At 40.5% G+C, this 24,386-nt stretch overlaps 2 protein-coding genes across 4 annotated transcripts in view; one reads left to right on the top strand and one right to left on the bottom strand.

Moving 5' to 3' along the window:
• The window catches only part of LOC132403588 (immunoglobulin lambda-1 light chain-like), a 33,973-nt gene that overhangs the window by 9,218 nt on the left and 369 nt on the right, over positions 1-24,386 (bottom strand). The window contains exons 2-4 of one of the 3 annotated variants that reach the window (XM_059987015.1): positions 12,263-12,449; positions 5,468-5,827; positions 2,306-2,617 (exon numbers count right to left, since the gene is read on the bottom strand). In XM_059987015.1, the coding sequence (XP_059842998.1) occupies positions 2,306-2,617; positions 5,468-5,738 (583 nt within the window). In that variant the 5' untranslated portion in view covers positions 5,739-5,827; positions 12,263-12,449. Of the gene's footprint in view, positions 1-2,305; positions 2,618-5,467; positions 5,828-7,198; positions 7,916-12,262; positions 12,450-24,386 lie in introns of those variants that run through there. The other 2 variants (XM_059987013.1, XM_059987014.1) reach the window with 2 other exon arrangements.
• The window catches only part of LOC132403587 (peroxisomal succinyl-coenzyme A thioesterase-like), a 71,062-nt gene continuing 48,226 nt past the window's right edge, over positions 1,551-24,386 (top strand). Inside the window, exon 1 of the mRNA XM_059987010.1 lies at positions 1,551-1,578. Coding sequence (XP_059842993.1) covers positions 1,566-1,578 — 13 coding nt within the window. The 5' untranslated portion in view covers positions 1,551-1,565. The remainder of the gene's footprint in view (positions 1,579-24,386) is intronic.

The raw sequence follows: 24,386 nt of genomic DNA, 5'->3' as shown, positions 1-24,386 counted from the left end.
GCCCTGAGAAGACAATGGGACTTACTCTGTGACTAGCGACGTTCCACAAGGATCATATTGGGACCTCTGCTGTTTGTGATATGTTTAAATGACCTGATGGAAATGTAGCTGCATGGGTGAGTAAGTTCACCGTGATTGATGGTGTAGAAGGCATTGTCAAAGTGGGACATAGATCAGTTACAGATACAGGCAGAGAAATGGCAGATGGAGTTCAACCCAGACAAACGTGAGTTGTTGCATTCTGGAAGACAGTATACTGCGAATGGATGTGCAGAGGGACCTTGGGCTGCAAGTGCTGAGCTCTCTGAAAGTGGCTGCGCAGATTAATAGGGTGGTAAAGAAGTTATGTAAATGGTAAAGAAGACGTTTGAGGCAAGTCATTTACACAGAGATTGGTGGGTACTTGGAATACGTTAGTAGGAGGTGGAAGTGGGGGCAAATATGAAAGAGGCATATAAAATACACAAGAATGTGCAGGGAAGGGAAGGGTATGGACTTCATGCAGGGTGTAGGGATTAGTTCAGTTGAGCCAAATTGCTTGTTTCTGTGCTGTAGAATTCCATTGTCATGTGAATATTGTTGGTTTTATTAGACTTCATGTATTTGATAACAGCATGTGCAAGTTATCTATGCGTTGTGTTGGAGAATTAAGTGTTCAAGTGAAAATTCTTGTTACCACTGGCCTCCTTTTTACCCTGCTTCCTCAAACATTGATGGCACAGTGCGTCTCCAAAGTATAAAGGCCCCAGAGTTGTTATCGGAGGACTGGGTGTTGAACTACATGTTGCACTGTGTGTTGTCATAGGTGTCTTGGGCATTGAGGGATTTGATTTTCTTCCAGCTGTGGTACATTTCAGCATCGATATGTCAAGCAATCAATGTAATGTGGATGTAGTCAGTGACGTTCTGCGCCATTGTGACGACAACAAACCTTCCAAATTTGTGTACTCACTCCACTTGCTGATCTCAAGCAAGAATAAATATATGTTCTGCTCCATGGCAACCATGATTTCCCTCAAACAAAAGTGGAGAGGAAACTTTAAAATGACATGGAAATTTCCAACTATAGCCTGAAAGAAGCCTGACATATATTCCTGTGAGCAAGTAGTTTTTATCAGGTGCAGGCAAACTATTTCACATATCTTTGAATTTCCTTAACCAAACACACTTGTGGCTCTACTTTGCAGCCAAAGAATTTTGATATGGCTTAGAATAATGAAGAACTTTAGGACTGAGAATTTTTACCAGTTGTATTCCTTATTGATAGGAAGCACTGATAAGCTGCAAGCCTGAATGTTAACCCATTAATATCCAGAGCTGAATTTTAAGCTCTAGATGTTTTTAAACTTTTAATTTTAAACTTTGACATTTCCTACCTCAATATGCATGGTTTTACACCAGGCGTTTAGAGTATGAACTCTAATTTTGATCACTGTCCCACAATTATAAGTTCTTGCCTATTTCCTCAAGTAGACACAACCTTGTTTCCTTCTCCCATGCAGCAACCACTGGTGTCATAAGTCAGGAAGAGTGGAACTTCTGCACCTCGGCCAGAAGATTTCTGAATGGACAATGAACGTATGTAGATGACTTCACTATTTTTATTTTATTTTTTATTTTATTGCTTTCTCCTTTTTCACTACTTATTTAATTTACACATATACACATCTCTTATTGTAATTTATAAAAAAACAGCAGTGAATACTTACATTACTTACTGCCCATTACACTGCCAGCATTTAGGGCAGCAAAGGAGCTCCACCATCTCTGGAGGGTTTCAGGGCTTCCCTCATCATGTCAGTAGCTTCCACTCAGTTCTCATTACTATCAGCCGTGCAAGTCTCGGATGGAGACTCAGGAATACCATTGCACTCAGATGTAGAAGAACTCTCCATTGCTGTTTCTGTAACAAGTTTGTTTGACCAGTCAGGGCTGTTAGCCCTGAGCTGAACCCTGGAACCTGACAACCGATAGGCCACTCTTAGTCTGGCCTCTACCCTTTGACCTATTTGGCATGGGTGACCCAACCAAGAACCAAAGCATAAAGCCCTGACTCCAGCATGCAAGCTCCCCTCAAAAACAACAAACCTCAAAATATACGAATAATATTAAATCTGATTCTGATTGCTCTGGGAATACAACAATGAACTATTCAGAAAATTAAAGAGTTCCTTGTAACAAAGTAGAATCATAAAAACAGTTTGATTATAAAAAGAACAAGCTAAACTGGTCTTGCTTATTTATATCTAGTTTGTTTATTTCTAATGAAATGTTCTTCAACAAAGTTGAATGGATTCCACCCTACCTTGGGTACCTGTATGCACCTCAATGAGGATAGTAGCATTGATCTTGGTCTGTGATGCTGTGTGTTGAATTACACAAGTGAATTCAGTGGAGTTTTTGCAATTTTCACTGGAGATGCTCACAATTATTGTGCAGTTATAAGTTCCATTGGGATTGGATAAACAGCTTGTATTGATGACCTGTTCGCTGAGACATGTTGGCAATATCCTCCACGTAATACTATTAGGATAAAATCCATATACTAAACATGTGATAGTTGAAGATGAAGAAGCAATCTCATTAGAAGATTTGAAGATGCAAAGAGAAGGACGAGCTGAATATAAAAAATAAGGCAGAAACATAAATCAGCAATGGGATCATTCTCAAATGACATGGGCTCCCGAGGAAGAGCGGAGAACTTGATTCACAACCATTCTGAACTCATTTTATAACCTACAGACTCTACAACTGTACAGCCTCACATGACTTCAATGCTAGAAACTTAATTTCAAGGTAGTATATGATGACATATACATAGTCTGATAATACATTTACTTTGAACATATCAGATTCAATTTATTATCATTTAGAAACCACAAATGCAATGCAGTTAAAAAATGAGACAACATCTGAGCTATCAGGATTTCAAAGGTACTAAAACAACTTTATATTTTCTTATGTGAACATTTCTAATTATAAGTACAAATTTTCTGTTTTGATTTATGAACATTAAATACAGAATATTTAAATGTTTTCAGTTTTGCCTAACCAATATCTTGGTGATTTTTTCACAATGTAATAACTTTAAATGTAAAGTTTTGCTCTGTCCTCCATTCTAAACCATTCAATCTTGTCTCAGCCATCTTATCCCCACCACTGTTTCAATCCTGCAGGCACTGCCACCTGCCTCGACACTTGTATTTCCAGCCCAATTCCAAAACAATCTCTGCTGCCACATGTTTAATCAGTTTCACTCAAACAACCTTTATTTGGGCTTCTGTGTCTCTGGGTTCTGATCTTGTTACTTTTCCTTTGGTTGTATCAGCCTTTTCAAATTTGCTCTTTCCTCTTGTGTCAAGTAAGTGAAGCATAGCTTTCTCATACAATACCACAACCAACAAATGAATTCAGAATGCCACATTACTCCCATTCAGAGATGTGATTTAATACAAGTGATTATTCTAACTGCAGGGATGAAATGGATCAGAATGACCGGTTTGTCTATCTAAAACAGTGGACAAGAAGCGTTTGCAAAAGCCTTGAGTAAATGCAAACCTGCTTTCATTTTCTTTTGTCTGTAGAGCATAAATAAATTGGTTGGAGTTTGTAGATTCTAATTTTAAAAAATCACATTTCTTATGATTTCCTTTTTTATTCCTCTATCTTCAAATCAGCTCCAGAAGTTCCTAACTTGGCCAGTAAGCACATATTGGCAATGAGAAGGTAAAGTGCCAATTAAATACAGGTAATGACAGAATTTCCATTTCCAGAAGGCAAAATACAACATAAAAATACCCAATGCTTGTCATTCATTAGGGAATGTGGGGATTAACAGCTATAAACAAAACAGTCATAGCTCTCATACATAAACAAACTCGTGGTGTGTTCTGAATTCCAAGCCACTTATTTTGTAATCATTATGTAATACTTCTGGCAATTTAGCTCTTTCTTCCTAGACACTCAGTGGCCACTTTACTAGGTACACCTGTACATCTGCTCGTTAAAGCAAGTATCCAACCAGCCAATCATGTGCAGGAAACTCAATACATAAAAGCATGCAGACATGGTCAAGAGTTTCAGTTGTTGTGGTATCAGAATGGGGAAGAAATGTGATCTACGTGACTTTGACCGTGGAATGATTGTTGGTGCCAGACAGGGTGGTTTGAGTATCTCAGAAACTGCTTTTGCCCTGACATTTTCATGCACAACAGTCTTGAGAATTTACAGAGAATGGTGCGAGAGGCAGAAGACATCAAGTGAGTGGCAGCCTGTGGGCAAAAATGCCTTGCTAATGGAGGAGAATGGCCAGACTGGTTCAAGCTGACGGGAAGGTGACAGTGACTCAGATAACCACGCGTAACAACTGTGGTGTGCAGAATAGCATCTCTGAACCTCGAAGCGGGTGAGCTGGAACAGCAGAGACCACTAACACACACTCAGTGATCACTTTATCAGGCACAGGAGCTACATAACTAAGTGGCCACTGAATGTAACTTCAAAGCAAAATATTGTAATCCTTTTGTCAATTCAGTTCTTGCTTATATGACAGAACTCTGGCCAGGTTTGGTGTTAAGGCTTGGCTATGCCTGATCCCGACGCGCTTGCTCTTTTTGCAGGATTTTGGAACATGAATGGATCTCATTGTCAATCTGGACGCAGCATAACTACTCCGCTAAAGCAAGAGGTTGGACAAACTTCAGCTGTTTTCTCTGGAGTGGCAATGCTGAGCGGAGAACTGATAGAATTTTATGAGATTATGCAAGACACAGATAGAGTAGACAGCTGGATCTTTTTTTCCAAGGGTTGAGATGTCTAATACTGGATGGTAAACATTAAACTGAGGGGGTTAAGTTCAAAAGAGATATGTAGGGCAATTTTTGCGGTACAAAGATAGTGGCAGGTGCCTGGATGTGCTGCCATCGATAGTAGTGAAGGCAAATGTGATAGAGGCATTTAAAAGGCTGTTATAAAGGCACTTGTATGAGCAGAGAATGGAGGGACATGGACATTGTGTGGGGTTGGGTTAGTTCAGCATTACATTGTGGGCCGAAGGGCCTGTTCCTCAGCTGTACCGTTCAATGTTCTATATTGAGGAAAGTGAGCTTCACCAAAGTAAAATAAAAAAATGTAAGACATCAAGCAACACCTTTGTCCCATTTTTCCTCATTTTAAGCATAGGAGTAAACTAATTGGCATTGATTTGTAGCTATACCTCTCTCCACAATTTTATTCACATGTTGTCCTCCTCCCCATCGCTGCAATATAAAACATACATGATTTCTAAATTTTCCCATTTCTGAGAAAAGGACATTAACGTTAATTCTGTTTCCTTTTCTACATATTTGGCCCAACCTCCTCTTTCTAATGTTTCTTTTATTACTGTTATCTCAAAATTATTGTGAGAATTTGCATTAATTTTCCAAATAATACTATAAAAGAATAATTAAAATGTTTAAAAAGTTACCAGTTACACTCAGCAGGGTGCCATTTCCTCGTGCTCTAAAATTTGGTGGTGGTGTCTTCCCAAACACCTCACAGAAGTAGGTTCCATTGTCACTGACTTGAACATCAGTAATTGTTAAGGTGAAGGTCTTCAGTGTAGAATTGTGCCTTACACAATATCGAGAATGAGACACCCAAAACTTAATGGATGTTAAGTTTGCAATTATCTTTGAAGTGCGTGACCCATCATTGGAGAAAATCCACGAAACTTGAAACCTTGATAGAGTCGGCATGGAATAGGAGCAATTTAAAAGGATAGAGTTTCCTTTTGGAACAGTAAGAACACCTGGTTGCTGTAAATCCCGATTAAACCTGTGTACAGCTTAGAAAGCAAAATAAGAAAGTGGCATGTTTCAAAGTTAGAGTCTTCCGCTGCAATGATCAAACTAAATGTGAGTGTGCATGCTGACCACTTCTGACATTTTCATTTGAGTGATTAACACATTAAATGTCTAAATCAAGCAAAAATTGATGTAAGTTGATAGTAACATATCACACTTCCATCTGTAATTGGAGTACAATTTTAAAACTGGTTCTGCAAGTTTTAAAAATGTATATGAATGGATTTAAGAATAACAAGCATTCAAATACCATATAACAGCACTGTTTTCAAAATATAAATCTTGAGTGCAGCACTGGAGTCTTTCACAAGATCCATTACTACCATGTAACAGTATTACAAAGCATGGAATCGGGGAAATATTTGTAGCAGCCTCTCTGTGAACTGAGACTGTAATGGTAATTTAGTGAGGGATCACAACATTGAAACAAATAGCCAAACAAACAACATAACAGTAATGAGGATTCAAGTGACATGGGTGCAAAGAATTGCAGCATCTGAGTTCATAAGTTTAGTTGTTACGGATCAACAGAATTCTGTAAGTTTTGGAATGCTTAAATCAATTTTTCACAAATGGTTGTGATATGCTACACAACGAAACATAAACATGACAACAAAATCAGATTAAACTCTAGTAAAGGAAATTATTAAGAAATATATATTTGACACAGTTGGCTTATGAAAACTAAAACACAACTGCTGCTACTCAAGCTTGTTTGGAATTAAAAGAGAAATTGCAAAAATTCATGTTTGTAACTGCTATCAATATAATTGAGCAAATTAAACTCAAACAACATTAGAAACAACAGAATTGCATTATTCTGTGTACATCTATTACAAATGTTGCAATCCACATTTATTTACCATGTATAGTATAAGATCGTAGAGCATAAGATAAAGGAACAGAATGAGACCACTTGGTCCATCAAGTCAGCTCCACAATATAAATGGAATGCCTACACCAGTTTGATAAAGTCAAAACAAGCACAGGAAGTTTGAAGAACACAGTTAGTCAAACATTATATGTGGAGGAAAAGCTCTAAGTTTCGGCTTGAACCCTGATCAGGATTGATGCAGGGCCTTGACCTGAAATGTCGACTTGCGCCTTTTGCCTCCGCAGATGATGCTTGATACTTTAATCTAAATTCGAAAGCACAATGTGAGTCATATAACAAAATTCATTCTGTCACCTTTGTGCAAACAATTATCATAGCAATTATTGACCACGTCAGTAATAACAACAGAATGAGTTCTCCCGGCGTTCTATCTATTGTTCTAGATTCCAGCATCTGCCATTTCTTTTGGCTTGCTAACCTCACATTCTGACTGAAGTATCATTCATGGGTTTCATACCTGCACAAGGTATCAGCAGCTGTAGGAATAGGTAAAATAAAGTCTCCATCAGACAGGAATCACCAGCGAATTGTGAAATTCTCAGCATACCCAGCACAGCTCACCCGATTTCTTGTAAATCACGAGACATGGACCAATGGGTGGAAAGGATATGAGTGTAGAAGTTGCAGCTATTACTTGACCTCTTGCTTTTATGCAAAAGGGGTGGGCATATATGATTGCTGTTCAATTTGTTGGCTGTGATTTTGATCTTTTTCACAAAATATAGATTGAAAGTAACAGAGGAGCTTTTGGTGTGGCTATGCAAGTAACTTACATTAAACAAACTTGCACGTGTCAATGCAGTATGATAATTTTAAAAAATAATATTTAAATCCACCAAATAACGTTCAGGATTCAGGACTTCCTGCCTACCAGTTTGTGGGCTGAATTGTGCATGCATCATTTTTCATTTGGAGAAATTCACACCTTCCTTAGAATGTCATGCGAAGTTATCTATTTCCCCAGAAAAGGCAACCAGAGACTGATACAACCAACATTACTTGCAGTCTAGTAACTAGGATGATGCAACTACTTTTCCCTATAAAGGCAGCTGGGGAGTTCACTGTTTATGGAAGTAGTTTGAAAAAGTCTTCACTGGAGCAGCATTTTGAATACAATTATTTCCACTCAGTTTTATTCCTTTTCATTCTGTTGTTATTACTGACGTGGTCAATAATTGCTATGATAATTGTTTGCACAAAGGTGACAGAATGAATTTTGTTATAGGACTCACATTGTGCTTTTGAATTTAGATTAATTTTTTTGTCATATGCACCAGAGTGTAATGAAATTCCTTGCTCACGCAAAGCTCAGAGTAAACAGTTGAACTTAGCTGTAGCGACCAATCCTAACAAACCAATTGCTGCCATTGGCGAACTAGCACGTGTTGTTATCTTTTTATGATGCGCCCTCCAATCACTCTAGGAATGATGTTCCACAAAGTCGAAGAAATGTATTTGATCCTTTATTAGCAACTAGTAAAACATACTGTCTTAAAATGGCGTAATTAAGCATAAATTAAGCACCTGTATTATCTCCCAGAAAGGCGAAGGGAGTAAAGGGAATGGCCAGACTGGATAAATGAGAAAGGAGAATGGGGCAGAATCAGGCACATGAAATTGAGCAATGGAACTCCCAGTGCCATCAAAATGCTGGAAGAACATTTTCCCCAATCAGCATTTTCATTGAAAAGGTCTCTGGCCCAAAACGTTACCCTGTTTCCCTCTTCACAAATATTGCTTAACTGTCTGAATTCTTCCAGCATTTCTCTCTTTGCATCAGTAGTTTGATTTGTTTTCTGAAGCAAATCAGTTCAGCCAAGTTGTAAATCCTTTATCATCCCTCGCAAAGGAGAACAATGCAATTTCCCTCCCATCTGCTTTATACATCCGAAAAGCCCTAAAACTGGAAGGAGGCATTGGCTGCCTCATGATTTACTCACAGGTTTCACGGTTATATCTCAATTTTGGATTTCCTTACATATAAGTTTTGGCCAGTTGTCATTTCCCTCTACAATGCTGTTGGCTTTATACCCTATTTTTAAAACAGGAAGCATTCCTTTTTAGCATGGCCTAACAAATGGATGGAAATGCATTAAAACAGATGGAGGAGAGAGGCCTGTTGGTCAGGGTTGACCGTGGATGTTGTGTCCCAGCTGACTAGGTACACAAGCCTGGGCAGTACGATATGGAGAGCAAGCGGCCCCTCTCCACATGTCTGATGAATCCAAAGGAACAGCAGAGACTGATACAGTTTGGCACCAGCTGCATTGCAGGAGTTGCCAGTCAGCATTGAACCCAATGTAGGGACACCAGCCCCAGACATTTCCCTCTGGGTTTATTCCCGAAGCCTTCCCCATGAGTGGGTGCAGCTGCAAGGCAGAGGAAGTTTGAGATCAGACCTTTCTTTCTCCTAGATGAGCTGCCAGCCCCGGCTGACGAGCCCAATGTACCCAAAGTGACTTCTCCACTAACAGATTCCCCAAAGGTCTGTGAACTCATGAACTGTACCTTGCTATTCCCCTTTTGCACTGTTTGTTTATTTATTTTTATAATCTATGGTAATTTTGATGTTTTGTGCTGTGCTGCTGCCATGAAACAGCAAATTTCACAAGGTATGTCAATGATAATAAACCCCTGTGAACAGTCTGGAAACCTTGGAGTGTGCTCTCCCCATATAGTGCCAACTTCAGTGTCAAACATACGAGACCAAGCTTTACAACACCCGAAAAAGTGCCTCCACTTTTAGAGATGCAGCCTAACATTAGATTAGGCCGTGCTGACCCCTCAGAATATTGGGGTCCCCTTAATGTGATTTGTGTCAGCAACCTGTTGCAGTCACGGGTAACTTGAATAGGTGTAGTGCCTGCACGGGAAGTGAGTTGTTGAGGTTATCCATTGGGTGAGAGGGTGCTGAATCAAAATGGCAACCGGAGTTTTTATTTATTTATTGAGTTCCAGTGGGGAACAGGCCCTTCTGGCCCTTTGAGCCCCACCACCCAGCAACCCTCCAAACCATTGGACAATTTACAATCACCCATTAACCTACCAACTGGTACGTCTTTGGACTGTGGGAGGAAACCTGAGCACCCAGAGGAAACCCATGCGGTCATAGAGAGGACGTACAAAATCCTTACGGACAGCGGTGGGAATTGAACCCAAGTCAGCTGAACTGTTAGGCGTTGTACTAACCACTGCACTACCATGCCACCATGGAACCGAGTTCTGGTTTCCTAGGTTATACAGTCAATGGTTGTCCAGGAGAGCTGAGTAGATTTACATTACCCTGCTTTAAATGACAAAATCAGTGTGAACAATAACAAATGATGCCACTAAGATCAGTTCACAAACTGGTTGGTCTAAATCCCTGACTCTCCCAGCATCTCCTGAAATACGACCATAAGATATAGGAGCAGAATTAGGCTATTTGGCCCATTGAGTCTGCTCTGATATTTCATCATAGCTGATCCAATTTTCCTCTCAGTCCCATCTCCTGACTTTTCCTCATATCCTTTCATGCCCTGACCAATCAAGAATCTATCAACTTCTGCCTTAAATGTACATAAAGACTTGGCATCCACAACTGCCTGTGGCAAAGAATTCCACAGATTCACCGCTCCCTGGCTAAAGAAACTCTTCCTCATCTCTATTCTAAAAGGACACCCCTCTTTGCTGAGACTGTGTTCTCTGGTCTTAGACTCTCCAACCATAGGAGACATCCTCTGCACATCCACTCTATCAAGGCATTTCACCATTTGATAGGTTTTAGTTAAGTCACCCCTCATTCTTCTGATTTCTAGTGCATACAGGCCCAGAGACATCAAACACTCTTCATATGACAATCTATTCAATCCTGGAATCATTTTCGTGAACCTCTTTTGAACCCTCTCCAGTTTCAGCACATCCTTTCTAAGATAAGGGGACTGGCCACAATACTCCAATTGAGGCCTCAGCAGTGCTTTATAAAGTCTCAACTTTACGTCCTTGCTTCTACATTCTTCCCATTTGGAAAATGGTCAACTCTTTAATTTCTTCTATCAAAGTGCATGACCATACACTTCCCGACACTGTATTCCATCTTCCATTTCTTTGTCCATTCTCCTAGTCCATCTAACTCCTTCTAGAGCCTCTCTGCTTCCTCAAAACTACCTGACCCTCCACCTACCTTCATATCATCTGCAACAAAGCCTTCAATTCCATCATCCAAATCATTGACATGTAGTGTAAAAAGAATCGGTCCCAACACAGACCCCTGTGGAACACCACTAATCACTGGCAGCCAACCAGAAAAGGCCTTCTTTATTCACACTCTTTGCCTCCTGCTGATCGGCCACTGCTTTATATATGCTAGAATTTTAATATTTTTATCTGCCTTAGCCTCCATTGTCTTAGTTTTTTACTTTATGCTGGAGTAAATGTAAGCAGGCTTTTTCCACTGAGGTCGTGTGCGTCTCAGAGGGTGGTGAGTGTATTGTACAAATTGTGGGCAGAAGTGGTTGGATAGGGGTTCGATTTCAACATTTAAGAGAAATTTAGATGGATGGGAGGGGTATGGAGGGCTATGGTCCAGGTGCAAATCGATGGCAGTAGGCAAAATAATAGTTCAGCACGAACTAGATGGAGGAACAACCTGTTTCTGTGCTTCTATGACTCTCTTAATTAGGCATAAATGATTGGTCTCCTCTGCTAAATTTTATTATCCTTTCACTGGTGTCAGGAAATTTCAATATTGTACATGAGATTCTTCATGCATCTGCATTGGGACACATTACAACATTGAACTTAGCAGAAAGAGAAACTAATTGTGATAAATTTGCATGTGGTATAGACTTTGCTTTTGAAGTTATACTAAAAGTCACAGTTCTTTCAACAAAACAAAGGTAAAATTACCACTGCCCACAGTTAAGCAGATTGGTTTTCTAATGTGCCATCGTCTTGTTTTTATGTATGTATCAGAAAGAAGTGATGAAAAGCAGAGTTTTTAATCTTTGTTTGAAAATGCATTTAAAATATATTGACAATTCATGAAATACTGCTTAAAAATAAAAGCAATAATTCTGACGTTACTACACTTAGCAGGCAGCAGAGTGAGCTGGAAATAAATCAAAAGCTCAGGAATGCTTCCAAATAAATATATTGTTAAAGTGTTGTGGAATAGTCTCAATACCAAACATGGTCAGTGTACTAAAGCATGGTAAAGCAAAGACAAATAAAATTGAGATTTTGAAGGCTTAATTTGATTGCCTACAATAACAGATTTAAGCACCCAAATCTGTACAATTTCAGTTTTTAAAAGGATTGGGATCTTCAATTATAAGCATAAGCAGGCACTTGTGGAAGATACTTTAATCAAGGTAGTGAGTGTTATAAAGTGGGAAGCAGAGCAGCTGATTTGGCTTCCTTAGCAATGAGCTAAGATGTCCCAAAATTTGATCCAGAGACAGTGACGAAGGTTGATATGTAAGTGGGAGATTATTTTGATTCCCATATGCCTTCTAATTTTGTATTCCTGAGTCAGTCACACCTAAATTATGACCTGAAGTCCAGTCTGGGCAGTGGCAACTCCTGGACTGGAATGCTGAAGTTGGCCAGTGAAGTTCTTCAATATGCAGCAGCTAGTAGACCAAGAATGGGGTCATCTGCTACACACTCCTCCACACTGCATTCATTCCTGCAGGAGTTCAGTTGACATGCCAAAGAAGATGCATTCTCTGTACAGCAAGAGGAAAAGGAAGAAGATACAGATGTTCTTACACCACAAGATGAATACATTTCCGTGAGGCTCAGTTAGGCTTTGACAATGTCACCCAATGAAATTGCGATGATGATGTCTCTTTGCCTTATTGTCTTCCATCAACCATCAAATTTGGCTGAGCTCTGAAGCTTGGCTCGTATACACATCTGAGAGACAACTCATTTTCAACAAATTTAAGCTTGAGTGTTGAATGATTAGAGTTATCTTTGTACCACTAATGGTGAGATTCTGAAATATTTTTATGATTTTGTTATGGTTATCACCTGTATTTCAACATTTACTTAATTGCTATGTCTTACTCAATAGTTTTATTATTTGTGTTTGAAGGGGCTTTAACAAATATAGAAAGAGTGCAGAGGAGATTTACAAGGATGTTGCCTGGATTGGTGAGCATGTTTTATGAGAACAGGTTGGGTGAACTTGGCCTTGTCTCCTTGGAGTGGCGGAGGATGAGAGGTGACCTGATGGAGGTGTATAAGAACGATGAGAGGCATTGATCATGTGGGTAGTCAGAGGCTTTTCCCCAGGGCTGAAATGGCTAGCATAAGAGGACATAGTTTTAGGATGCTTAGAAGTACGTACAGAAAATTGCACTGGCAGTAGCCAAAAAAGCTATTGCAGTTACTTGGAAATCGGATACACATTTTAGTATAGACTCTTGGAAGAAAGAAATCTATGGCTGTATTCCATTAGAAAAAATTACTTATAATTTAAGAGATAAATGTGAAACATTTCTGAAAATTTCGAGCCCTTATTTACAAAAGACAGGATTAAATACATAGATGTTCTGAAGATGAAACACTTGGTTATTAGGGGAAAGAAATAAATATACATATTAAAGTTATTACGAATTCCATGGAGCATGTGGAGATCTTCCAACAACCAGGCATTCTTTCTTTCTTTTTTTTTCTATAGGGCAGTCAGGGGGGAGGGGGTAAGGGTCATATATATTGTTTTTTCATACTTCACTTTGTAACTACTTAAAAATGCAATAAAAAATGTTTTAAAAAAAAGAAGTACGTACAGAGGAGAAGTCAGGGTTAAGTTTTTTACACAGAGAGTGGTAGGTATGTGGAATAGGCTGCTGGCGACGGTGGTGGAGGCGGATACAATAGAGCCTTTTAAGAGGCTCCTGGATAGGTATAATGAGCTTAGAAAAGTAGAGGGCTATGGGTAATCTGAAGTAATTTCTGAAGTAAGTACATGTTTGGCTCAGCTTTGTGGGCAGAAGGGCTTGTATTGTGCTGTAGGTTTTCTATGTTTCTAAATAGAAAGTTGCACCCTTTGTATATATTTTGACTAAGGGGAAGACCTAACAGATAAGCATCCACTGTAGCCATCCAATCACTTCTGTTCAAACAAGTGAATATTGTGAAACTCAGCTTTAGGAACTTAAATCACACCATTTAATCCTGTTCAATAATTTGCGTATACAGCCCGAATATTATTCAATTGTTTGAGGATAGAACAAGTGTGTGCAAAACTGCTACTGCTTAGTTTAATTAGTGGCCAAGTGGATAAGGCGTTGGTCCAGTGATCTGAAGGTTGCTAGTTTGAGCCTTAGCTGAGGTAGCTTGTTGTGTCCTTGAGCCAGGTATTCAACCACACACATTGCTCTGCGACAACACCGGTGCCAAGCTGTATGGATCCTAATGCCCTTCCCTTGGACAACATCAGTGGCGTGGAGAGGGGAGACTTGCAGCATGGGCAACTGCTGATCTTCCATACAACCTTGCCCAGGCCTCAGCCATCATCAAAACTCGATGGACAGCTGAAGAATGAGCACTCTGAACAGCAGAGATTCAGGGCAGTAGCAAATTGTGAGAATGTGTTTGTTTCTTTTTCATAGTATTTTATAAATAAATTTATTTTATAATTGTTAAATGGATCAGTAAGGCAGTTCAGCATGCTTTATATAAGAGAGGAGGGTAGAAATTGGTCTTCAGTCATATGGTCTGTTTCGGGGCCAGGTCCATAGGAACTTTCTTTGACAGCGGTCAGACCAGCATTTGCTTGAATTTGCATTCTGCGAATGTTGTGAGCCTCCCCATAATGCTCAGAAGATGATGTAATTAAGCAGGGTTACTACCAAACCGCAGAAACATCTCGCTCTCTGGTCTTAATGACTATTACCCAACCACCAACTAACCACCCTCCTGCCCTTCAACCATTACTTGGTCCCAACAATTATACCAGCTGAACTTGTGCGGAGTTCCTAAGTCTTTTCCTGAGAAATTTGGTGAAGATTTCAGTTGCTCACATTATGCCGTCTGGTGCTGGCAAATTCTGGTCACTCATCGGTAGGATTGAACATTGTAGGATTGGACATTGTGACAATATTTCAGAACGATATGGTTCTAAACTCCAGTATTCTAAAAAGTCATGGAAAAGTATAGAACAGAAACAGTCCCTTTGGCCCATCTCGTTCATACTAAAACCATTTAAGCTGCCTACTCCCGTCAACCTACTCCAGGACCTTAGCCCTCCACACCCCTACTATCCATGTACTCATCCAAACTTCTCTTAAACATTGAAATCAAGCTTGCATGGACCACTTGTGCTGGCACCTCACTCCACACTCTCATGGCCCATTGAATGAAGAAGCTTTCCTTCATGTTCCTGTTAAACTTCTCACCTTTCACCCTTAACCCATGACCTCTGGTTGCAGTCCCACCCAACCTCAGTGGAAAAAGCCTGCTTGCATTTACCCTATCTATACGCCTCATAATTTTGTATACCAATATCAAATCTCCTCTTAACCTTTTACATTCTAAAGAATACAGAATTAACATATTCAATCTTTACTTATAACTAGGTCCTCCGGACCAGAAAATCCTTGTTAATTTTCTCCGTACTATTTCATCTTTCATCCATTGACCTTATTAACTCTGGTGATCTCCCATCCACTGGCATCTGCCTGATAGTTCCCTTACTCCACACCTCCCCATTTCTACCTTCTACCCAAGATCCACAAACCTGCTTCTCAAGTAGACCTATTGTTTCCACTTATTTCTGTCCCATTGAATTTATACCTGCATACCTTGACTCTGTTTAAACCCCCTGGGTTCAGTCCTCTCCCTCCTCCATCCGCGTCATTTCCCACATTCTGAATCTTTTCAATGACTTCAACTTCCCTGGCCCCGAACGTCTCCTTTTTACCATGAATGTCCAGTCCCTATACACCTCCATCCCACATCAGGAGGACTTTAAAGCTTTCTGCTTCTTTCTAGACAACAGACCCAACCTGTTCCCCTACACCACCACTCTCATATGGAAGGCAAGAGTTAATATTGGACCACTGGGAAATGATGCTGATGAGGTAGTAATGGGGTTCAAAGAAATGCAGATGTACTTAATAAGTACTTTGCTTCAGTCTTTACTGCGGAAGACACCAGCAGTGTGCCAGAGGTCCGTGAGTGTCAGGGAATAGGAGTGCTATTGCTATTACAAAAGAAAAAGTGTGAGGCAAACAGAAAGATCTTAAGATGGATAAGTCACCTGGACCAGATGGACTACATCCCAGAGTCCTGAGAGAGGTTCTCGAAGAAATAATGGAGGCATTGTCCATGATCTTCTAAGAATCACTTGATTTTGGTATGGTCCCAGAGGACCGGAAAATTGCAAATGCCACTCCACTCTTTAAGGGGGTAAGACAAAAGAGAGGAAATTATAGACCAGTATGCCTAACCTCAGTGGCTGAGAAAGTGTTGAAGTCCATTATTGAGGATGAGGTTTCAGGATACTTGGAGACTAATGATAAGTCAAAGTCAGCATGGTTTCTGTAAAGGGAAGTCTTGCCTGACAAATCTGTTAGAATTCTTTGAGGAGGTAATAAGTAGGAGAGGCAGTTGATGTCATTTACTTAAATATTTGGAATGCATTTGATTAGGTGTCCCACATGACGCTGCTTAACAGGATAAAGTCCTACGGTGTTACATGAAGAAACTGGCATGGATAGAGGAATGGCTGACAGGCAGGAGGTAGTGAGTGAGAATAAAGAGGAACTTTTCTGGTTGCCTGCCAGTGACTAGTGGTGTTCCTCAGGGGTCATTATTGGGACCATCGCTTTTCACATTGTTTGTCAATGATTTAGATAATAAGACCATAAGATTTAGGAGCAGAAGTAGGCCATTCAGCCCATTGAGTCTGCTCTGCCAGTCAATCACGGGTTGATCCACTTTATCCAGTCATCCCCACTCCCCTGCTTTCACCCCATACCCTTTGGAATTGATGGCTTTGTGGCAAAGTCTGTGCACAAAATGAAGATAGGTGGAGGGGTAGGTAGTGCTGAGGAAGCAATGCGATTGCAGCAGGATTTAGACAAATTGGAAGAATTGACAAAAAAGTGGTAGGTGGAATATAGTGTTGGGAAATATATGATAATCCATTTTGGTAAAAGGAATGGTAGTGCAGACTATTATCTATGTGGGGAGAAAATTCAAACATCAGAGGTAGAAAGGGACTTGGGAGTGTTTGTGCAAGACTCCCAGAAGTTTAATTTACAGATTGAGTTTGTGGTAAAGAAGGCAAATGCAGTATTGCTATTTATTTCAAGGGAAGTAGAATATAAAAGCAAGGAGGTAATGCTAAAATACTGTAAGAACATAGTCAGGCTATATTTGGAATATTGTCTACAGTTTTGGGCCCCTTATTTCAGACAGGATGTATTGTCATCAGAGACAGTCCAGGCGAGGTTCACAAAGATGATGCTGGGAATGAAGAGGTTAACATATGAGGAGCATTTGGCAGCTTTGGGCCTGTACTCACTGGAATTTAGAAGTATGTGAGCAATCTCATTGAAACCTATTGAATGTTGAAAGGGCTAGATGGGGTGGATGTGGAGAGGATGTTTCCTCTGGTGGAGGTATCCAGAACTAGAGGGTACAGCCTCAAAATATGGGGGCAACCTTTTACGACAGAAGTAAGGAGGAATTTTTTTAGTCAAAGAGTGATGAATCTGTGGAATGCTCTGGCCACAGAATGAAGTGGAGGAACATCTGTGGATATACTCAAAGTGGAAGTTCATAGATTCCTGATTGGTCAGGGCATCAAGGGATATGTGAGAGGACAGGTGGATGGGTTTGAATGGAAACTGGGATCAGCCATGATGAAATGGCAGAGCAGACTCAATGGGTTAATTGGTCTCATTCTGCTCCTATGTCTTATGGTCTTGTGAATGGACTTTAGTGATTGATTTTAAAGGAAGATTTCTAAAAGTTAATGTATTATAGACGGTATGGTTAATTTCAACTCGTGGTCCTAGTGCAATTACTCAGGTCGAGTATGATGCTCTCCTATGGGTTGTCTATTGGTGGGTTTTCAGGTGGCTGATCTGGTGAGTGTGGACAAAGCTAAGTGGTACAGACCTCATAATCCTGATCTCCACGGGACTTAAGCTAGGATGTTTGTGTGGATTCCCTTAATGAAGAACACCCGTGTGTGACTTTGTTAAACTTGGGAAGGTTGATACACAGGCTGCCACCGTCCAATCTCTGGCAGATTGGTGTCAGAGTCCAGTGGCATGTAATCAGAATCAGACTTAATATTACTGGTAAATGTGTTGGCTTTGTGGCAGCAATACAAGATAAATATAGAGAACAAAAAACACTGAGTTACATTAAGTATATATGTTTATTAAACAGTTAAGTTAAAATAAGCAGTGCAAAAAACAAATCAAAAAGCAGTGAGGTAGTATTCATGGGTTCAATGTCCATTTAGAAATCAGATGGCAGAGGTGAATCGCTGATTGTTTGCCTCTAGGCTTCTGTACCTCCTTCCCAATGGTGACAGTGCAAAGATGGCATGTCCTGGGTGTTGGGGATCCTTAATGATGGCTGTCGCCTTCCTAAGGCACCACTCATTGAAGATGTTTTGGATACTACGGAGGCTAATACCAAACATGGAGCTGACTAATTTTACAAGTTTCTGCAACTTAATTCGATATTGTGCAGTACCCCCTGCCCCATACCAGACGGTGATGCAGCCAGTCAGAATGCTCTCCATGATACGTGTGTGGAAGTTCGCAAGTGTTTTGGTTGACAAGCTGAACCTCCTCAATCTCTGAATTAAATATAGCCACTGTCTTGCCTTCTACATAGCTGCATCATATGTTATATCCCGGTTAGATCCTCAGAGATATTGACAGCCAGGAACTTGAAGTTGCTTATTCACTTCACTGCTGATCCCTCTGTGATTGGTTGTGTTTCAACTTACCTTTCCTGAGTCCACAATCAGCTCTTTGATCTTGCTGACATGAAGTACAAGTTTTTTGTACGACACCACTCAACTAACTGGTATATCTTGCTCGGTATGCCCTATTGTCACCATCTGAAATTCTGCCAACAATGATTGTATCATCAACAAATTTATAAATAGCATTTGAGTTACGCCTAGCCACACAGTCATGGGTGTAGAGAGAGTAGAGCAGTGGGCTAAGCACACAGCACTGTGGTGCACCAGTGTTGATTGTTAGTGAGGTGGAGATGCACAGTTCCAATCTGCACAGATTGTGGCCTTCTGGTTAGGAAGTTGAGCATCCATTTGCAGAGGGAGGTACAGAGGCCCAGGTCTGTAACTTATCGATCAGGACTGTTGGAATGATGATGTTAAATGCTGAGCTGCAGTCAATAAGCAGCATCCTGACATAAGTATTTACATGGTCGTCATCTTCTACCAGCTCTGTCACTGATCTCTTTGTCTGGAAACTCCCCCTTGACCTTATGCCACGTATGACCCCGCCAGGACCAAAGTGCCAAATGGCTTAAACTCCAGATGGCACTGCACTCAGAATCTCAGGAACTCACAAACTTCTCCAACACGATGAGCTAGTGATTCTTGAAGAATCTTAACTTGATTATATGGCAGCGTGACCTTTATTTTTGTTAAAATTCTGTTAAATTGTAAGCACTATGTTGAAGGTCCAAGTTTGGAAAAGTACTGAAACCAGTAGAAGGATAGAGGGAAACTAACTGACAAGTATTGCTGAATCATCCTTGAGGGACTTAAATGTGGGATTAAACTCATGACTGAACTTAGAGCTGGGTGAAATTATAATGAAAAATGCAGAATAAGCAAAGGAATTACGCAATTGCTTTGTGCCTGTGACTAAATGACCTTGTGAAATTATTGATCAGTTACTGCATGCAACAGGTGCGTATTTTCTGGTCAAGGTACTTCCACAATACAGATAAGGAGATGGGATAAATGATTTCAATGTAGTGACAATGAAGGAATAGTGGGCTATATATGCAGATCATTATGGTGTATGGCTGTAGGGAGACAGGCAAGTGGTGCTGTTCCCATTTGTCTGAAAACTCTTTTTCCTCTGGCAGAGATTGGGGGTTTGTAAAGTGCTATTAAAGAATTTAGATGAGTAACAGCACTGGAGACCCAAGGAAATGCTGATGCTGGAATTAATCGAGAACAACATGGAAAGTGTTGAAATTCCTGGGTGTTGTTGGAGCAGCAGCCTTGGGAGTCATAGAGAATGGAACTAGGCTCTTCAGCTCCACTGGTTCATGTCAACCAAAATGCCCCATCTAAGCTAGTCCTATTTGCCAGCACTTGGTCCATAACCTTCTAAACCTCTCCAATCCATGTTGCCGTCCAACTGTCTTTTACAAGTTGCTTTTGTACCTAGACATCCAGTAAGTTTCTGCAGATGCTGGAAATCTTTAGCAACACACACACTATGCTGAAGGAATATGGCAGGTCAGGCAACATCTACGGAGGGAAATAAATAAAAGGTTCAAAGATTTATTTTCAAAATATACAACTCTGAAATTCTTCAATTCTCCAGGTAGCTGTGAAACCAAGAAAGAAAAGGCAACACGATCCTTAACCTCCAATTCCCCTCTCCCCACACAAAAAAAAGAAGTAAAATGGAACAGGCACATCAACCCCCAAATCTCCATCCTGCACAAAAAACAAGTAAAACGGATCAGGCACATAGATCCCCAAAGCCTTCTCCCGCCCAAAAAAAAAACAAGCGAAATGGACCACTTGACATTTCAGGCTGAGACCCTTCCTCGGATCTCAACCAGTTGCTCAAGCAGCTTATTCCACAAAGATAATGCCCTTTTTATGAAAATGTCCCTCAAAATCCTATCAAATTTTTCTCTTTTCAACTTAAGCATATGTTCTCTCATCCTCGATTCCCTAACTTTGGGAAAAAGACTTGGTGCATTCACCCTACCTACACCTCTTATGATTTCTTCACCTCTATAAGATCACTTCTCAGCCTCCTACGTGCTAAGCAATATAGTCCTAGCCTGTTCAACTTCTTCCTATAAGTCAGTCCCTCATGTCCTGGTAGCATCCCTGTAAATCTTTCCTGCACTCTTTCCAGTTTAATAAGATCTTTTCTATAAGAACATAATACTCCAAGTGTGGCTTCATCAGCATTCTTGGCAACTGCACCAGGACCTCCCAACTTTTACACTCAGTCCCCTGACTTACTAAATTCAGCGTGCCAAAAGCCTTTTTCACCACTCTGTCTACCTGTGATTCCGCTTCAGTGAATCATGTACTTGTGCTCCTGTTCCACTACACTTCTAGGGCCTTGTGAAAGTTAAACCTGAACCTGACTTTCCAGACTGCAACATTTAGCACTTATCTGAGTTAAAATCAATTTGTCATTCTTCTTCGTTCTCTATACCATCTACTTTGGTGTCATCTGCAAACTTACTAACAATCACCGTACATTCTTATTCAAATTGTTGATACAGATGACAAACCATGGAGGGTTCAGTACCAGCCCTTGAAGCACACCACAAGTCCAAATAAAATCTTCTACCAAAACATTTTGCCTCCTACCATCAAGCCAGTTGTGTATCCAATTGGCCAGTTCTCCCTAGATTCCATGCAATCCAGCCTTTCAGAGCAGTCTGCCGTGTGGAATCTTATCAGAGGGCTTACTAAAGTACATATAAACCATATCTACCACCCTTTCTTCATCACCTTTGTTGGTTACATTATCAAAAACTCAAGTTCCGAAGACATGATTTCCCATGCACAAAGCCATGTGGACCATCCCTAAACAATTGCCATCTTTCCAAATGCATTTATACCTAATCCTGCAGAATCCTATCCAGGAACTTACTTACCACAGATTTTAGACTTCTAGAGCAGAAGAACATAGTTTCCAGGATGTTCTCTGGCCCTGCTTCAATAAAGGCAATATTTGCTTCCCCACAGCCTACCAAGATTCAAGATTCAAAAACTTTATCAGGGCAGAATGAGACAGCATTTCCCAGGAGCAGTGCAATCATAGCATAACAAACGCAACACTAAATAATAAACATAACAATAAATAGTAAAACACAACAGCCACATGTCAGTAAAATCAAGTTATAAGTGTCCAGTGCAAGTTAAAAGTGTCCAAAGCAGAGTCAGGTAGAGCAGCTATTTAGCAGTCTGACTGCCTGTGGGAGGAAGCTGTTTAGTAGCCTTGTGGTTTTTGTTTTGATGCTCCTGTAACATTTACCTGATGGCAGAAGAACAAACTTCATGGAGAGGGTGAGAAGGGTCTTTAATGATGTACTGTGTCTTCTGGAGGCATCGACTCTGAAAGAGGTCTTGGACAGAAGGTAGGGAGACCCCAATAACCTTCTCTGCTCCCCTAACCACCCTCTGCAAGGCTTTTTTGTCGGCAGCACTGCAGCTGGAGTACCAGGTTGTGATGCAAAAGGTCAGCACACTCTGAACCACTCCTCTGTAGAATGTAGTTAAGATGTTAGTGGGGAGTGATGCTTGTTTAAGCTTCCTCAGAAAGTGCAACCTCTGCTGGGCTCGTTTCAAAATCCCAATGGTGTTCCTGGACCAGGTGAGATTGTCCAAGATCTGCACCCCAAGGAACTTGATGTTTTCCACTCTCTCCACTGTGGAGCCGCTGATGCTGAGGGGTGTGTGCTCAGGCTGAGACCGTCTGAAATCGACGATCATCTCCTTAGTTTTGGTGACATTAAACATCAAGTTGTTGTCACTGCACCAGCTCTCTAGGTGGTTAACCTGTACATTGTTTCATCATTTCACCAGTGTCTGTCATTCCTGATGCACTTCCCAGATGGTGGAAAAGCTTTGGGGTGTCAGGTTACTTGTTACAGGAAATCCACCTCTTATTTTCTCTTGTAAGCAGGATATTTATGTGATTGGCCCATTGAAGATTCTCGTAGGTGGGATGTGGGTAATTCAGCAGTATGAATATCAAAGATAAATAGTGTCTCTTGCTGGAGAAAATCAGTAACTCGCAAATGGCATAAATGCTACTTGCTACCTGGCTGCATGCAGGCATGGACTGTTAATTTGGGAACCGGAGTGAAGGGACTCAGGATAGAACAGATAGTAAAAAAGCAAAAATAGCATGCAGTCTGACTGTTAGAAAGGACAGTCAAAGCTGCAGCCAGCAAGGTGAGTATCAGTGCAACAGGGATGCAGAATCAAAAAGGGTAGCAAATATAGTACAGTACTCAAAGAGTTATATCTCAATGCATAGAGCTTAAGAAATAAGGCGGACGATCTTGTTGCACATTTACAGATTGTTGTGTATGATACTGTGGCCATCACTGAATCGTGGCTGAAGGATAATTGTAGTTAGGAGCTGAATGTCCAAGGTTAAACATTTTCTCAGGAGGATAGGAAGGTAGCATGGATCTGCTGGTAAAGAATAGCATCAAATCATTAGAAAGATGTGACATAAGATCGGAAGATGTTGATCCTTGTGAGTTAAGAAACTGCGAGGGTAAAAAGACCCAGACAGCAGCTATATACAGGCCTCCAAGCAGTAGCTGGGATATGGACTACAGAATACAACGGGAAATAGCAAAGGTGTGTCAAAAAGGCAATGTTATGATAGTCATGGGAAATTTTAACATGAAGGACGATTGGTAATGGATCTCAAGAGAGTGAATTTGTTGAATGCCTATGAGCTGGCTTTATAGAGCAACTTGTCTTTGAGCCTAATGGGGATCAGCTATAGTGGGTAGGGTGTTATGTAATGAACTGGAGGTGTTTATGGAGCTTAAGGTAAAGGAATCCTTAGGAACCAGTGACCACAATATGATTGAGTTCAACTTGAAATTTGATAGGGAGAAAGGAAAGTCTAACATAGCAGTATTTCAATGGACTAAAGGAATTAACAATGGTATGAGAGAGGCGTTGGCCAAAGTAAATTAGGAGATACTGGCAAGGGTGACAACAGACTAGCAATGGTGTGTGTTTCTGGGGAAAATGAGGAAGGTGCAGGATAAATATATTCCCAAAACAAAGAAATATTCAAATGTCAAAATAGTACAATCACAGCTGACAAGAGAAGTCAAAGCTAAAGTAAAAGCAAAAAGAGGGCATACAACAAAGCAAAAACTAGAGGGTGAGACAGAGGATTGGGAAGCTTTTAAAACCCTACAGAAAGCAACTAAAAGAATCATTAGGAGGAAAAAGATAAAATGTGAAATCAAGCTAGCAAATAATGTCGTAAATAGAAAAAGCTTTTTCACGTATGTAAAAATTAAAAGAGAGGTGAGAGTGGAATGTTACTGGCATGGTTTGGGCATTGGCTGATTGGTAGGAGGCAGTAAGTGGGAATAAAAGGATCTTCTTCTGGTTGGTTGCCAGTGAGTAAATAATAAGACATTGGAGCAGAATCAGGCCATTTAGCCATTGAGTCAACTCCGCCATTTCATGATGTCTGATCCCAGATCCCATTCAACTCCAGTTACTTGCCATCTCACCATATCCTTCGATGCCCCGACAATCAGGAATCTAAGAACTTCCACTTTGAACACACCCACTGACCTGGCCTCCACTGCAGTCTGTGGCAAAGCATTCCACAGACTCTCCACTCTTTGGCTAAAAAAATCCTCCTTACTTCTATCCTAAAAGGTCACCCCTCAAATTC

The sequence above is a fragment of the Hypanus sabinus genome, chromosome 13 (assembly GCF_030144855.1).
Source record: "Hypanus sabinus isolate sHypSab1 chromosome 13, sHypSab1.hap1, whole genome shotgun sequence".
NCBI lineage: Eukaryota > Metazoa > Chordata > Chondrichthyes > Myliobatiformes > Dasyatidae > Hypanus > Hypanus sabinus.
Note: the sequence above shows the minus strand (reverse complement) of the source record. Positions and strands in the feature narration are given on the sequence as shown.